General features: G+C 46.8%; 1 protein-coding gene across 2 annotated transcripts in view; it reads right to left on the reverse strand.

Moving 5' to 3' along the window:
• The window catches only part of mthfd1l (methylenetetrahydrofolate dehydrogenase (NADP+ dependent) 1 like), a 725847-nt gene that overhangs the window by 179445 nt on the left and 530305 nt on the right, over positions 1-16097 (reverse strand). For both annotated transcript variants that reach the window (XM_085981835.1, XM_085981834.1), the window contains exons 18-19: positions 15241-15381; positions 11628-11696 (exon numbers count right to left, since the gene is read on the reverse strand). In XM_085981835.1, the coding sequence (XP_085837961.1) occupies positions 11628-11696; positions 15241-15381 (210 nt within the window). The remainder of the gene's footprint in view (positions 1-11627; positions 11697-15240; positions 15382-16097) is intronic.

Here is a 16097-nt window from a genome sequence, read left to right on the forward strand (position 1 = left end):
TGCACAACTTCACAGTGTAGAATTCAATATTGCTGTACAGTTGATTCTAAAAATCTTAAAAGTAAACCTGATGGGAGGAAGCCTCTTTGGTTACATTTGATAACAACTTGCATTTATATAGTGCCTTTAACGTAGTAAAACGTCCCATGGCGCTTCACAGGAGTGTTATCTGACAAAAACTGACACCAAGCTACATTAGGAGATATTAGGACAGGTGACCAAAAGCTTGGTCACTGGACCTGGTGCGAGTTACTTTGAACTTTACAGCACAGAAACAGGCCATTTTCTCTACGTCTACCCTATCGAATCACTTCATCATTTTAAAGACCTCTATCAGGTCACCTCAGTCTTCTCTTTTCTAGAGAAAAGAGCCCCAGCCTGTTCAGTCTTTCCTGATTGTTGTAGCCTCTCAGTTCTGGTAACATCCTTGTAAATCTTTTTTGCACCTTCTCCAGTGCCTCTATAACCTTTTTGTAATATGGAGACCAGAACGGTGCACAGTACTCCCAAGTGTGGTATAACCAAGATTCTATACAAGTTTACCATAACTTCTCTGCTTTCAAATTCTATTCCTCTAGAAATGAACCCGAGTGCATTGTTTGTACTTTTATGGCTTAGTTAACCTGCGTTGCTACTTTTAGTGATTTGTGAATGTGTACCCCAGATCCCTTTGCACCTCTACCACATTTAGACTTTTATTTTCCAAGGAGTGGGCAGCCTCCTTATTCCTCCTACCTCACAGATAAGTTAAGTATCAAATTGGTTTTACCCAGATGGCTTCATGGTCAGATAAAAGCAGAGGGGTCTCTGGATAGGAACCAGGATGAATCTATGTTGAGAGACAGACTCAGGATGAATAGAAAAGCAGAAATGAAACTCTTGCGCCACTTGTGGGAGTGAGGCCAAAGTACACCCTGTGGGTGATGACAACTGCTGTGGCTGGGCCTCCCAGTTTGTTTCATAGTGAGCACATTCTTTGATTTCAAGTTCCAATCAGATTCTCACCCTCTTGTAGCAGCACAGCTCCCAATCATGAAAGGAGTTTGATAATTAGCTCAGTTAAGGAAGCACAGGATTGAGACACATGGTTGAGCTGACACTTGGGAGGTGGTTGTTGTTTTCGTATCTTCACTCTAGTCTCCAAGGGAAGAGCGTGAAGTCGTGGAAAGATTCGCAGGCTGATTAACAGTCTGACAGACCGCGACATGAACACTCCTTCCATGGCTGTAACCATCTTTATCCCAGCTGATAAGTTGGTTAGACCTATACGGCAGGAGGGTTTTACTGGCTCCAACAACAACCAGCATTTATATAGCGCCTTTAATGTACTAAAAAGTCCCAAGGTGCTTCACAGGAGCGTTATCAAACAAAAGTTGATAGTCACATAAAGAGATATTAGGACTGGTGACCAAAATATTGGTCAAAAAGGTAGGTTTTAAAGGCGCGTCTTAAAGGAGGAGAGAGAGGTAGAGAGTCGAAGGGAATTCCTGAGTTTCGTGCATAGGCAAATGAAGGCACAGCCACCAATGATGGGGCGAAGGAAATCGGGGGTGCAAAAAAGACCAAATTTGGAGGAACACAGAGTTATCGGAGGGATGTAGGGTCGGAGGAGTTTACAGAGATAGGGAGGGGGTGAGGCCATGGAGGGATTTGAACACAAGGAGTTTAACATCGAGGCATTGCTGGGTCAGGAGCCAATTTAGGTCAGCAAGTACAGGGGTGATGGGAGAACAGGACTTGGCATGAGTTAGGATAGGGGCAGCAGAGTTTTGGATGAGTTGAGCTTTATGGAGGGTGGAAGATGGGAGGTCGGCCAGGAGAGCGTTGGAATAGTCAAGTCTAGAGCTAACAAAGGCATGGATGAGGGTTTCAGCAGCAGATGGGCTGAGGCAGAGGTAGAGATGGACAAAGAAGGCAGTCTTAAACTGGCCAAAATATTTTTAAGAAATCTGTTTTGTGTGAATGTGTTGCCTTGCCGTAACACATGTCACAAGGAACAGCATCAACTGTCTTCAAACCCCAGGATTAGAATGGAGTTTTGGAAGCAGCAATGTGAATTGACTCTCCAAACCTGAAGCAAATCCTTCCTAGTTGGCTTGCTGGTGTGCAAATGTGCCATAAAACAAAATTCAGTCATTTATAAATGAACAGATTAACTGGTTAACTTCAGAAGCTGAAAATGACAATATTTCTATGACATGCACCTTTTGCATTTTACACTTCAACACATCCCTGCACAGAAACTCACCATCTTCCCCTCCTCATCCATCACATCATCTAACCACCTCTTCAACAACTCCACTACCCTACCCATTGACCTTGTTCATCTCTCGGCCTGAAATGCTTCCTGATATCCGTCCTGAAACTGCCTTTGCCCAGTTTTCCCAAAATACCGAGGGAGAAATCTTGGACGGTAGCGTAAAACGGACGATGGCGACTCCAATACTCTGCTATTGACCTCTGTGGAAAAAAGCAGGCGGGGTGAGAAACAGGCTACCGATTCACCATCACCCAAGACAAGTCTCACCCAAGTGTTCTATTCCATTTACTCCCCTCATTCACCTCCTTTCAAGGCTGAAGACTCTGAATTTTTCAAACTTTTGCTTCAAATGTAATTTATTTTACATGATTCTGTACTTTAAAAAAATATATAAAAATAACAAACGACCTTGACTTTAAAAAGAACTGTCCCGAACCTGCCACATGTTCCCTGCCCCTCACAGGCCCCTCAAGCTCCATCTGTGAAAACATGAACTGCCCTTTCACTCACACAGGGGGAAGAGAAAGTGCCACAATGGAAAGTTCTCAGGCACCGATATTCAGCTACAAAGCATGAAAACAAAAAACAGGAAGAGGCAAATACAAAGAGAGGTTTCAAGATCCAGCGAGAGACACAATAAATATTAGCTGCAGAAACCCATTTGCTAAATATCTGCCAATTGAAGCTTAATTAGACGCCAAAGCCCTTTCCTTTTTTGTCCGTCTTCTCAGAATTATAGATAGATTTTTGCTGGGTAACACATATAGAGCAAAGGTGGGTAAATGGAGTTGATGTATAGATCTAACTGAATAGCAGAATGGCCTACTTCTGTTCCTATGTACCTCGTTAGGTGTCAGCTGTGGTTCAGTGGTAGCACTCTCGCCTCAGAATCAGAAGGTCCACTCCAGAGTCTGGAGCACAAAATCCAGGCTTTTAAAAAAAAAGTGTTCATGGGATGTGGGTGTCGCTGGCAAGGCCAGCATTTATTCCCCATTCCTAATTGCCCTTGAGAAGGTGGCGGTGAGCAGCCTTCTTGAACCGCTGCAGTCCGTGTGGTGAAGGTACTCCCACAGTGCTGTTAGGGAGGAAATTCCAGGATTTTGACCCAGCAACGATGAAGGATCGCCGATATATTTCCAAGTCAGGATGGTGTGTGACTTGGAGGTGGTGGTGTTCCCATGCGCCTGCTGCCTTTGCCCTTCTAGGTGGCAGAAGTCGCGGGTTTGGGAGGTGCTGCCAAAGAAGCCTTGGCGAGTTGCTGCAGTGCATCTTGTAGATGGTACACACTGCAGCCACGGTACGCCAGTGGTGGAGGGAGTGAATGTTTAAGGTGGTGGATGGGGTGCCAATCAAGTGGGCTGCTTTGTCTTGGATGGTGTCGAGCTTCTTGAGTGTTGTTGGAGCTGCACTCATCCAGGCAAGGGAAGAGTATTCCATCACACTCCTGACTTGTGCCTTGTAGATGGTAGAAAGGCTTTGGGAAGTCAGGGGGCAAGACACTTGCCGCAGAATACCTAACCTCTGACCTGCTCTTGTTGCCACAGTATTTATGCTGCTGCTCCAGTTAAGTTTCTTGTTAATGGTGACCCCCCAGGATGTTGATGGTGGGGGATTCATAGAAACATAGAAGATAGGAGCAGGAGTAGGCCATTCAGCCCCTCGAGCCTGCTCCGCCATTCGATGTGATCAGTACCCATGGATTGGAAGGTAGCTAATGTTACCCCACTATTCAAAAAAGGTAGTAGAGAGGAAACGGGGAAAATAGACCGGTAAGCCTGACATCGGTAGTGGGGAAAATGCTAGAGTCCATTATAAAAGATGTAATAGCAGAGCACTTGGAAAACAGTGACAGGATCGGACAAAGTCAACATGGATTCACAAAAGGTAAATCGTGCTCAACTAATCTACTGGAACTTTGAGGATGTAACTGGTAAAATAGATAAGGGAGAACCAGTTGATGTGGTGTATCTGGACTTTCAGAAGGCTTTCGATAAGGTCCCGCATAAGAGATTAGCGTGTAAAGTTAAGGCACATGGGATTGGGGGGCAAGGTATTGACTTGGCTAGAGAACTGGTTGGCAGACAGAAAGCAAAGAGTTGGAATAAACAGGTCCTTTTCCAAGTGGCAGGCAGTAACTAGTGGGGTACCGCAGGGATCGGTCCTTGGACCCCAGCTATTCACAATATATATTAATGATTTAGACAAGGGAACTAGATGTAATTATCTCCAAATTTGCAGGTGACACAAAGCTGGGTGGGCGTGTGTGCTGTGAGGAGGATGTCGAGAAACTCCAGGATGATTTGGACATGTTGGGTGATTGGGCAGAAACATGGCAGATGCAATATAACGTGGATAAATGTGAGGTTATCCACTTTGGTGGCAAAAACAGGAAGGCAGATTATCTAAATGGCAATAGATTGGGAGAAGGGGAAGTGCAATGAGACCTGGGTGTCCTTGTGCACCAGTCGTTGAAGGTAAGCATGCAGGTGCAGCAGGCGGTTAAGAAGGCAAATGGTATGTTGGCCTTCGTAGCGAGAGGGTTTGAGTACAGGAACAAGGATGTCTTGCTGCAGTTGTACAGGGCCTTGGTGAGACCACATCTTGAGTATTGTGTGCAGTTTTGGTCGCCTTATGAGGAAGGATGTTCTTGCCATGGTAGGAGTTCAGCGAAGATTCACCAGGCTGATACCTGGGATGGCAGGAATGACGTATGAGGAGCGATTGGGTCGATTGGGCTTGTACTCGCTGGAGTTTAGATGAGAGGGGATCTCATTGAAACTTATAAAATTCTGACAGGACTGGACAGACTAGATACAGGATGTTCCCGATGGTCGGGGAGTCCAGAACCAGGGGACACAGTCTAAGGATAAAGGGTAGGCCATTTAGGACAGAAATTAGGAGGAATTTCTTCACCCAGAGAGTGGTGAACCTGTGGAACTCTCCACCACAGAAGGCGGTGGAGGCCAATTCATTAAATATATTCAAGAAGGAGTTGGATATATTTCTTGAGGCTAAAGGGATCAAGGGGTATGGGGAGAAAGCAGGGACCAGGTACTGAATTTGGATGATCAGCCATGATCGCACTAAATGGTGGAGCAGGCTCGAGGGGCCGAATGGCCGACTCCTGCTCCTATCTTCTACGTTTCTATGTTTCAGTTTGACTAGGGCTCCTTGATGCCACACTCGGTCAAATGCTGCCTTGATGTCAAGGGCAGTCACTCTCACCTCACCTTTGGAGTTCAGCTCCTTTGTCCATGTTTGGACCAAGGCTGTAATGAGGTCGGGAGCCAAGTGGTTTTCGCGGAACCCAAACTGGGCATTAGTGAGCAGGTTATTGGTGAGTAAGTGCCTCTTGATAGCACTGTTGATGACACCTTCCATCACTTTGCTGATGATTGAGAGTAGACTGATGGGGCGGTAATTGGCCGGATTGGATTTGTCCTGCTTTTTGTGGGATCGTTTAGCTCTGTCTATAGCATGCTGCTTCCGCCTTTTAGCATGCATGTAGTCCTGTGCTGCAGCTTCCCCAGGTTGGCACCTCATTTTTAGGTACGCCTGGTCCTGCTCTTGGCATGCTCTTCCACACTCCTTATTGAACCAGGGTTGGTCCCCTGGCTTGATGGTAATGGTAGAGTGAGGGATATTCTGGACGTAAATGATGGGCCTTCAATAACCACAAAACTAGAAGTTATAGGCTTAAACAAGTTGGCTTTTAATCACTAAGATCAGAGCTAACATCTCAACACGCCAACTGGTTCACAGGAATGAGTCATACAGATCCTGGGATCTTTATGTAAGAGAAGTCAGGGGCGGAGCCAAGAGCCAAGACCTGGAACCTCCCAGGTTAGTCGGGAAAGAGGAAGTGAAACTATACACAGTGGGGGAGGGTAATATACATGAGTGCAAAACGAATACAGGACCAAGACAAACAGATTTCATTACATTCACCCCTTCTCTATAGATTTAGTCCATCGGGGTGATGTTTCTTAAAAGTTGGTATAAGTGAGTCTGTCAGGAGGTTTTGTAGTTCTCAGTGATCGGCGCAAAGCCGGTTGGGGTGCCTCTAGGGGAGTGGATTCTGGTTCCTCCGCTGTCCGGGCCTCCGCAGTGTCTTCCAGGTTATCTGCAGTGTCCTCCAGGTCAAAGTTGGGTATTGATACCTCTGGGCGTCCTGTCTCTTTGTAGTGTAGGTCTTCATCGGGTAGTCTCCCATCGTTCTCTCCGCTCCCCGAGGGAGCGGAGGTCTTTTATGGAAACAGTGTCCTCTCGCCCGTCAGAGTATTCGATATAGGCGTACTGAGGGTTTGCATGGAGGAGCTGTACCTTTTCCACAAGGGGGTCCGTTTTATGGCCTCTCACGTGCTTCCGCAATAGTACTGTCCCCGGAGACGTCAGCCACGTGGGTAGAGATATGCCCGAGGTGGATTTCCGGGGGAAAACGAACATCTTTTCGTGAGGGGTAGCGTTAGTGGCAGTACATAACAGAGACCTTATGGAGTGGAGCACGTCTGGGAGGACTTCCTGCCAGCGGGAGGTCGGAAGGCCTTTTGACTTTAAGGCTAACGTGACAGCCTTCCAAACAGTAGCATTCTCCCTTTCCACTTGCCCATTACCCCGGGGGTTGTAGCTAGTGGTTCTGCTAGTGGCTATCCCCTTCGAGAGCAAGAACTGGCGCAGCTCGTCACTCATGAATGACGTCCCCCTATCGCTGTGTATGTAGTTCGGCATGCCAAACATGCAGAATAGATTACAGAGACACTTGATGACCGTGGCACTGGTCATGTCTGGGCAGGGAATGGTGAAGGGGAAGCGGGAATATTCATCAATGATATTGAGGAAGTATACGTTACGGTCGGCAGAGGGAAGGGGTCCCTTGAAGTCCAGACTTAGGTGCTCGAATGGCCGTGTGGCTTTGATAAGGTGTGCACGGTCAGGCCTATAGAAACGAGGCTTGCATTCCGCACAGATACGGCAGGCTCTGGTCATTGCCCTGACCTCCTCGATGGAGTGGGGCAGATTGCGGGACTTTATAAAATGGTATAGTCGGGTGACCCCTGGGTGACAGAGGTCATTGTGGAGACCCTGTAATTTGTCCGTATGAATGCTGGCACACATTCCCCGCGATAGGGCGTCTGGGGGTTCATTAAGGGCTCCCGGCCTGTACATAATATCATAGTCGAACGTGGATAGTTCGATCCTCCACCTGAGTATTTTGTCATTCTTGATTTTCCCCCTTTGTTTGTTATTAAACATGAAAGCCACCGACCGCTGGTCGGTGAGCAGGGTGAAACGTTTGCCGGCTAGGTAGTGTCTCCAGTGCCGCACTGCCTCCACTATAGCCTGTGCCTCCTTCTCGACAGAAGAGTGCCTGATTTCAGGTCCCTGAAGGGTTCGGGAGAAGAAGGCCACAGGTCTCCCAGCCTGATTGAGGGTCGCAGCTAAGGCAAAGTCTGACGCATCGCTTTCAACTTGAAAGGGAATGCATTCGTCCACTGCACACACTGCAGCCCTTTCAATGTCCTGTTTAATACTGGTGAAAGCCTCCCGAGCTTCAGCTGATAGTGGGAAGGACGTCGATTTAATGAGGGGTCGGGCCTTATCAGAGTAATTGGGCACCCATTGGGCATAATACGAAAAAAATCCCAGGCACCTTTTTAAAGCTTTGGGATTGTGTGGCAGGGGCAGTTCCTTTAGGGGGCGTAATCGGTCAGGTTCCGGTCCAATTACCCCATCTTCCACCACACAGCCGAGGATACAGAGACGGGTTGTGTTGAAGACACATTTGTCTTCGTTGTAGGTTAGATTCAGCTTTAGGGCAGTTTTTAAAAATCTCGCAAGATTTAGATCGTGGTCTTGCTGGTTGTGCCCGCAGATAGTGACATTGTCCAGATAGGGGTAGGTAGCTTGTAGTTTATTCTCGTCAACCATGCGGTCCATCCCACGTTGGGAGACCGAGACCCCATTTGTTACTCCGAAGGGCACTCTGAGAAAATGGTAGAAGCGCCCGTTCGCCTCGAAGGCGGTGTATGGGCGGTCCTCCGTTCTAATGGGGAGCTGGTGATACGCGGATTTGAGGTCGATAGTCGAGAAGACTCGGTATTGCGCAATCTGGTTGACCATTTCTGATATGCGGGGTAAAGGGTAGGCGTCCAGCTGGGTATAAATATTAACAGTCCGTTTCTTTTCGCTATTTTTAACTATGACTACTTGGGCACGCCACGGGCTGGTACTGCATTCAATAATGCCTTCCCGCAGGAGTCTGTCCACTTCCGCCTTGATAAAGTGTCTGTCTTCCAGACTGTACCGTCTACTTTTGGTCGCTATGGGCCTACAGTTCGGAGCGAGATTAGCGAATAAAGAGGGCAGGCTGATTTTTAAGGTTGATAGGCCACAGACTGTGAGTGGCGGCTGGGACCCGCCATATGCTAGCGTGACACTTTCGTGGTGGCACTGGAAGTCCAGGCCCAAGATTACATTAACAGAGAGTTCTGGCATCACGAGGAGTTTAAAATCCTTGTAGTCCGTGCCTTTTACAGTCAGTGTTACCACACAGTAGCCCAAAATGTCCGAAGTGTGGGGCTTAGCAGCCATAGCAATTCTGCTCCGTGTAGGGGTTACCATTAATGAGTGCCGCTGTACCAGGCTAGGGTGGATAAAACTCTCGGTACTCCCACAGTCAATTAAACATTTCGTTAAATTCCCGTTTACCTGTATGTCCATCATGGATTTTGTCAACGGGTGTGGCCTGGATTGATCCACCGTGATCGAAGCCACTGTTGGGCCCTGGGCGGCCGTTGAGTCAGGAAAAGATGGCGGATCCCAAGATGGCGGCCCGCACGGCACGCACGAGGCGGTGACGGAGTTGGAAATCGGATTCCCCCTGCAGACTTTGCTAAAATGCCCCTTCTTCTTACATTTGAAGCATGTAGCGTCCTTCGCTGGGCATCGTTGTCTGGGGTGCTTGGCCTGGCCGCAGAAGTAGCATTTCGGGCCTCGAGACATTGCCGCTGTAGTAGGACTCCTGGGTGAACTTCTGTGTGGGGACTCCGGCGGCGTAGAGCTGGTCTGAGACCTGGATGGGGAAGATGGCTGATTCCAAGATGGCGGCCCCCTCGGCACGCACGAGGTGGTGAGGGCCGCATGGCCGGAAGAATAAGAGTCAGAGTTTTTCTGGGCCACGTCCAGCGATCGCGCAGTGGCCACTGCCTTTTTAAAGTCCAGGACCTCCTTCTCCAGCAGTCTCTGCCGGATATAATTCGATTTGAGGCCCGTGATGAAGGAATCGCGGACCAATTCGTCAGAGTACGCGTTGGCCGTCACGGCCTTGCAGTTACAGTCCCGGACCAGGTCCTTTAGGCCCTGTAAGAAATCGTCCATTGATTCCTCTGGTCGCTGCCTGCGTGTAGCCAGCAGATGTCTGGCGTACACTTCGTTTACCGGCCTCTGGTATTGGGCCTTCAGGATAGTGATGGCCTCCGTGTAAGAGGTGGCGTCCCGGATGAACGAATAAATCCGATGACTTACGCGAGTAGTCAGTAGACTCAGTTTATCTACCTCGCTAGCGGATGAGGCCCCCGCGAAGAGTTCGAAGCATTTGAGCCAGTGTCCAAATTGATTTGATGCTTCAGCAGAATGTGGATCCAAGTCCAGACGCTCTGGTTTTAGGAGTCGATCCATCCTAGTATTCTTTAGTGATTAAAATTGATGGGCCTTCAATAACCACAAAACTAGAAGTTATAGACTTAAACAAGTTGGCTTTTAATCACTAAGATCAGAGCTAACATCTCAACACGCCGACTGGTTCACAGGAATGAGTCATACAGATCCTGGGATCTTTATGTAAGAGAAGTCAGGGGCGGAGCCAAGAGCCAAGACCTGGAACCTCCCAGGTAAGTCGGGAAAGAGGAAGTGAAACTATACACACAGTGGGGGGGGAGGGTAATATACATGAGTGCAAAACGAATACAGGACCAAGACAAACAGATTTCATTACAGTAAGGTTACAGGTTGTGGTGGAATACAATTCTGCTGCTGCTGATGGCCCACAGCGCGTCATGGAAGTCCAGTTTTGAGCTGCTAGATCTGTTCCGAATCTATCCCATTTAGCACAGCGGTAGTGCCACACAACACGATGGAGGGTGTCCTCAGTGTGAAGGCAGGACTTCGTCTCCACAATGACTGTGCGATGGTCACTGTTACCAATACTGTCATGGACAGATGCATCTGCGACAGGTAGATTGGGGAGGATGAGGTCAAGTAGGTTTTTCCCTCATGCTGGTTCTCTCACCACCTGTCGCAGGCCCAGACTGGTAGCTATGTCCTTCAGGACTCGGCCAGCAAGGTCAGTAGTGGTGCTACCGAGCCACTCTTGGTGATGGACATTGAAGTCCCCCATTCTTGCTACTCTCAGTGCTTCTTCCAAGTTCAACATGGAGGAGTACTGATTCATCAGTTGAGGGTGGTAATCAGCAGGAGGTTTCCTTGCCCATGCTTGACCTGAAGCCATGAGACTTCATGGGATCCGGAGCCAATGTTGAGGACTCCCAGGGCCATTCCTTCCTGACTGTATACCACTGTGCCACCACCCCTGGTGGGTTTATATCCTGCCAGTGGGACAGGACATACCTAGGGATGGTGATGGAAGAGCTTGGGACACTGGCTGAAAGGTATGATTCTGTGAGTATGGCTATGTTAGGCTGTTTCTTGACTAGTCTGTGGGACAGCTCTCCCAATTCTGGCACAAGTCCCCAGACTTTGCAGGGTCGACTGGGCTTGGTGCGCCGCCGTTGTCGTGTCCGTAGCCGGTGCAGCGGTCGATGCCAGGTGGTCCATCCGGTTTTATTCTTATTATTGTGTTTCATAGTGGTTTGTTACAACTGAGTGGCTTGCTAGGCCATTTCAGAGGGCAGTTCTGTGGGTCTGGAGTCACATATAGGCCAGACCAGGTAAGGACATTAGTCAACCAGGTGGGTTTTTACGACAATCCGATAGTTACTGATACTAGCTTTTTATTCCAGAAGTTAAATTACCACTATGCTACCGTTCCTGTGACACTCTCAATGCAGTACTGAAGGAATGCTGCACTGTCGGAGGTGCCATCTTTTGAATTACATGGCCAAAATTTATCCCTCAACCAACACTACTAAAAACAAGATTATCTGGTCATTTTCTCATTGCCGTTTGTGGGACCTTGCTGTGTGCAAATTGGCTGCTGTGATTCCTACATAAAACAGTGACTACACTTCAAAAAGTGCTTTGGGATGTCCTGAGGTCGTGAAAGGCACTATAAAAATGCAAGCTCTTTCTTTCTTTTCCTAACTCAGGATTGTGGCTCTTTTGCAATTAAGACTGAAAATTGAGTTCTTACCTCTAGTGTTTGCATCAAGGTTGGTTTGATAGCATCTTTCATCAGAACAGCTAATGCACCACTGACCCCCTGTAAGGAAAGAATAGAGAAAGTTACTTTTCCAAGAACAAAGCATGGTTTTCAATGGACAGAAGTAGGCATATTAGTAGCGTTGTAATTCATGTCATTGCCAGATAGAAATTCATAGACCTGGACTAATAATCCAGAGAACGCAAGTTCAAATCCCGCTACGGTAGTTTGAGAATTTGAATTCGGTTTACAAAAATAAATCTGGAAATAAAAAGCTGCCATCAGTAAAAGTCACGGTGAAGCTGTCGGATTGTCATACAAACCCAACTGGTTCACTTATGTCCTTTAGGGAAGGAATTGTCCCCTCCTTACCCAGTCTGGCCTATATGTGGACTCCAGTCCCACACCAACATGGTTGCCTCTTAACTGCCCTCCAACAAGTACTGTCCTTGACCCAACTTAACTTATCCAGTGTTAATCCGAAGTTCGGCCCAGGAGGAAACAGAGTGGGAGAATCCGACCCGAAAGCTACGGCAGACAACTCTGCAGCACTCCATGAAGCCGTTGGTGAACGAGCAACTAGTCTGCCAGACCCAGAGGAGCAGACCGGTGAACAGGGCTGGGGGTGGCGACTCTTCCTGTCCAGCTCCAGACAGCCCTGCAAAGGTAATGCTTTTGTATCAGCTGTGGTTCAGTGGGTAGCACTCTCACCTCTGAATCAGGTGGTCATTGGTTCCCATCCCACTCCAGGGACGCAAGCACATAATCCAGACTGACACTGCAGTGGAGTACTGAGGGAGTACTGCACTGTCGGAGGCGCTGTCTTTTGGAGGCACCATCTTTCGGATGAAGCATTAAACCGAGGCCCCATCTGCCCTCTCAATCTTACACTTGAGAATACCTCAACTTTGTCTTCATAACTTGCGCCGAAACTCTCCAGACCTAAAAAAGCGAGTGTCTCTCCGTTTCATTGCAAAGTCAGATCGCACTTCAATTTCAGGCGTAGACTTCACCTTGCAGCGCTTGTGCAAAGTGATATGGCTCCGCAACAACACCACACTCGTCATGCAAATACAGCCTTAGTTTACTTAGAGTTCTGTCATGTGAACATTTGACAAAAGCTTCCTGGAAGACCGAATGAATTACATCATAGGGAGTTGCTGAATTCATCAGTAACATCCTCAGAAAAGTCAGAAGTTTATCAGGGTGCAAAATTAAGTGAGCTGGAGCGATTCAGAGTAGATGGTACTTGTCTTTAAATAGTCAGGTTAACTGAAATTAGAGACAATCATTCGGCAGCCCTTTTGATTTGAATTTTCAATGCAGTGATTAATTCATGTTTTGCTTGAGTCAACACAGAACACGTTAACTATCCGTGGCAAGACTTAAATGAGTTGAATTAGCTGCATAATTGTACATTCCATTAAAGGGAGTAAATATTTAATTAGAACTCTAATACTGAAGCCCCTTGAAGTCATGAAACATGCAGTACTTCAATCTGATTTAATTGAAGATTTTAATTGCTGTCATGCCATCCTTTTGCCAAGTTTGACCTGCATTTAATCAGATCCCACATTCAGTCAGTTGGACCCTTCACTAATACGACTGTTTAAAGTTCAATGAACATTTTGAATGTAGTTCTGCTAAATATATGCTGCAATTTGTATAAAGGACACGTACTAAGGAATAGCAGACAACTTATTGGAAGGTGGAGTAAAACCTCAATTGAGAAATTAGACTTGCACCAACTGGATGGTCCATTGTACACTGTATTTGATATGTAGAAATACTTAAAAACTTATTTACACCCAAAAGCAAACTTAAAAAAAACCCAGAATAACTTGCATTTATACAACACTTTTAACGTAGTAAAACATCCCAAGACGCTTCACAGGAGCATAATCAGACAAAAATTCACACCAAGCCAAAAAAGGTGACATTAGGACAGGTTGGTCAAAGAGATAGGTTTTAAGCAGTGTCGTAAAGGAGGAGAGAGAGGCAGAGAGGTACTGGGAGGGAATTTCAGAGCTTAAGGCCTAGACAGCCAATGGTGGGGGATGCACGAGGGGCCAGAGTTGGCAGAACGCAGAGATCTCAAAGGGTTGGAGGTGGTTACAGAGATAGGGATTATATATTCTACGACAGTCTTTTTCCTCCCTCCTTCATCCCTTTGGTGAGCGCCCGGACCCCCAACAGCAGAAGGTACCAAGCTTTAGGAATCAATAAAGAAATAAAACCAAAAGCTGGGATGTAAGAATACAAATCTTTAACCTGCCAGTGTGACTACTTCCCGCTGGTGTTACATTTAAAGAAAAAAGGCTTGCATTTATATAGCACCTTTCACTTCCTCAGGACATCCCAAAGTGCTTTAGTCAATTAAGCATTTTTTGAAGTGTAGTCACTGTGGTAATGTAGGAAAATGGCACACAGCAAGTTCCCACAAACAGCAATGTGATAATGACCAGATAATCGGTTTTATTGAGGTTGATTGAGAGATAAATATTGACTGGGATACCGGGGAGAACTCCCCTGCTCTTCTTCAAAATAGTACCATGGGATCTTTTACATCCACCCGAGAGGGCAGACAGGGCCTCGGTTTAGCGTCTCATCTGAAAGACAGTACCTCAGACAGTGCCAGCCTAGATTTTTGTGCTCAAGTCTCTGGAGTGGGACTTGAACCCACAACCTTCTGACTCAGAGGCGAGGGTGCTACCAACTGAGCCACGGCTGACACAACTTTGTTTCGTGAAGTTGAGAAAAAATGTTTAATTTGGGAGAATATGAAAAGCTGCCATTGGAAACCTATCCCGCTGGGCTAGAGTTGGTTAGTATTTAAAGGATCACAGTGGTGTTCTTACTTTTCTGCACGGGAGCACAGAGAGCGCAAGATAAATGCAATTTTAAAGCATTCTTTTGACGGTACTTTGTTGCAAAATATATTTAAGAGAAGATATCATTCTTTAATTTCAGCTTGGCTCAGTGGGTAGCACTCTTGCCTCCAAGTCAGAAGGTTGTGGGTTCAAGCCCCACTCCAGAGACTTGAGCACACAATCCAGGCCGACACTCGAGTGCAGTTCTGAGGGAGCGCTGCACTGTCGGAGTTTTGACTTTTGGACGAGACATTAAACCGAGGCTCCGTCTGCCCTCTCAGGTGGATGTAAAAGATCCCACGGCACTATTTCGAAGAGGAGCAGGGGGGTCCTCCCTGGTGTCTTGGCCAGTATTTATCCTTCAACCAACATCACTAAAACAGATTATCTGGTCATTATCTCATTGCTGTTTGTGGGAGCTTGTTGTGTGCAAATTGGCTGCCATTTTTCCTACATTAGAATAGTGACTACCCTTCAAAAGTACTTCATTGGCTGTAAAGTGCTTTGGGACGTCCCGAGGTTATAGAAGGCACTATATAAATGCAAGTCTTCCTTTCTTTCCGCGCCCCCCCCCCCTTCCCCACTAGAGCTGGAAGCAGAGTTAATTCAGAAATTACCTATCTTTCTGTTGGCAATTACACAGATTGATTTTGTACTCTGACAATATCGCCTCCATCACATGCCTTTGAAGGTCTGGGTTTCATATTTAAATGGGAACTCCAATTGGTACATACCACATCTTCTGCTGTAACTGGTTGTCCTTTCCGGTCATTGGCTACCACTATATTACCAAGTCGGTTCTTCATGTCGTCCAGACTGTCGGTTAGGGCGAGGATTGCCATGATTTCACTGGCAACGGCAATGTCAAACTGAGCCTTGAAGGAGAAAAGCACATCAGAACAACTTGAGACCACAGCAGATAGTGTAAGCCAACCAGAAAGATCAAACAGGTTAACAGAATCAGACTCTCGCTCTGTATTTTTGCCCACTTGGGGCTTTTCTTGTTCATTTTTCATGTGTAGACTTACAATAATGCTAATCAATCTGCCGTTGAACACAGTAGAGGGGTCAAGAGCAAGGTGCAGTGGGGTTAGAGGGCAGGGAACAATAGCACCGAGACATGAGGACATAATTCTGCCTCCACCTTTAAACTCATACATTCGATCCTTAATTTCTTCTACATATTGCCATTATAAATTGCTATACTGGAAACTGCCTATGCAAAAAGCTCATGCTGTAAATACACCCACCTGTCATCACCCTGCCATTCAACCCCTCGAGCCTATTCCGCTATTCAATTAGATCACTGTTGATCTGTACCTTAACTCCATCTACCCACGTGGTTCTGTATCCCTTAATACCCTTACTTAACAAAAATCTATCGATCTCAGTTTTGCAATTTTGATCTAGTCTCAACAGCTTTTTGGGGGAAGAGTGTTCCAGATTTTCACTACCCTTGGTGTGAAGAAGTGCTTCCCAACATCACCCTGAACAGCCTAGCTCGAATTTTAAAGTTATACCCCCTTGTTAGCATCTCACTCACTAGAGGAAATAGCTTCTCGCTATCTAATCTGTCAACTCCTTTAATCAT

The sequence above is a fragment of the Somniosus microcephalus genome, chromosome 3 (genome assembly GCF_052327205.1).
Source record: "Somniosus microcephalus isolate GS21.2 chromosome 3, FLI_Smic_1.0, whole genome shotgun sequence".
NCBI lineage: Eukaryota > Metazoa > Chordata > Chondrichthyes > Squaliformes > Somniosidae > Somniosus > Somniosus microcephalus.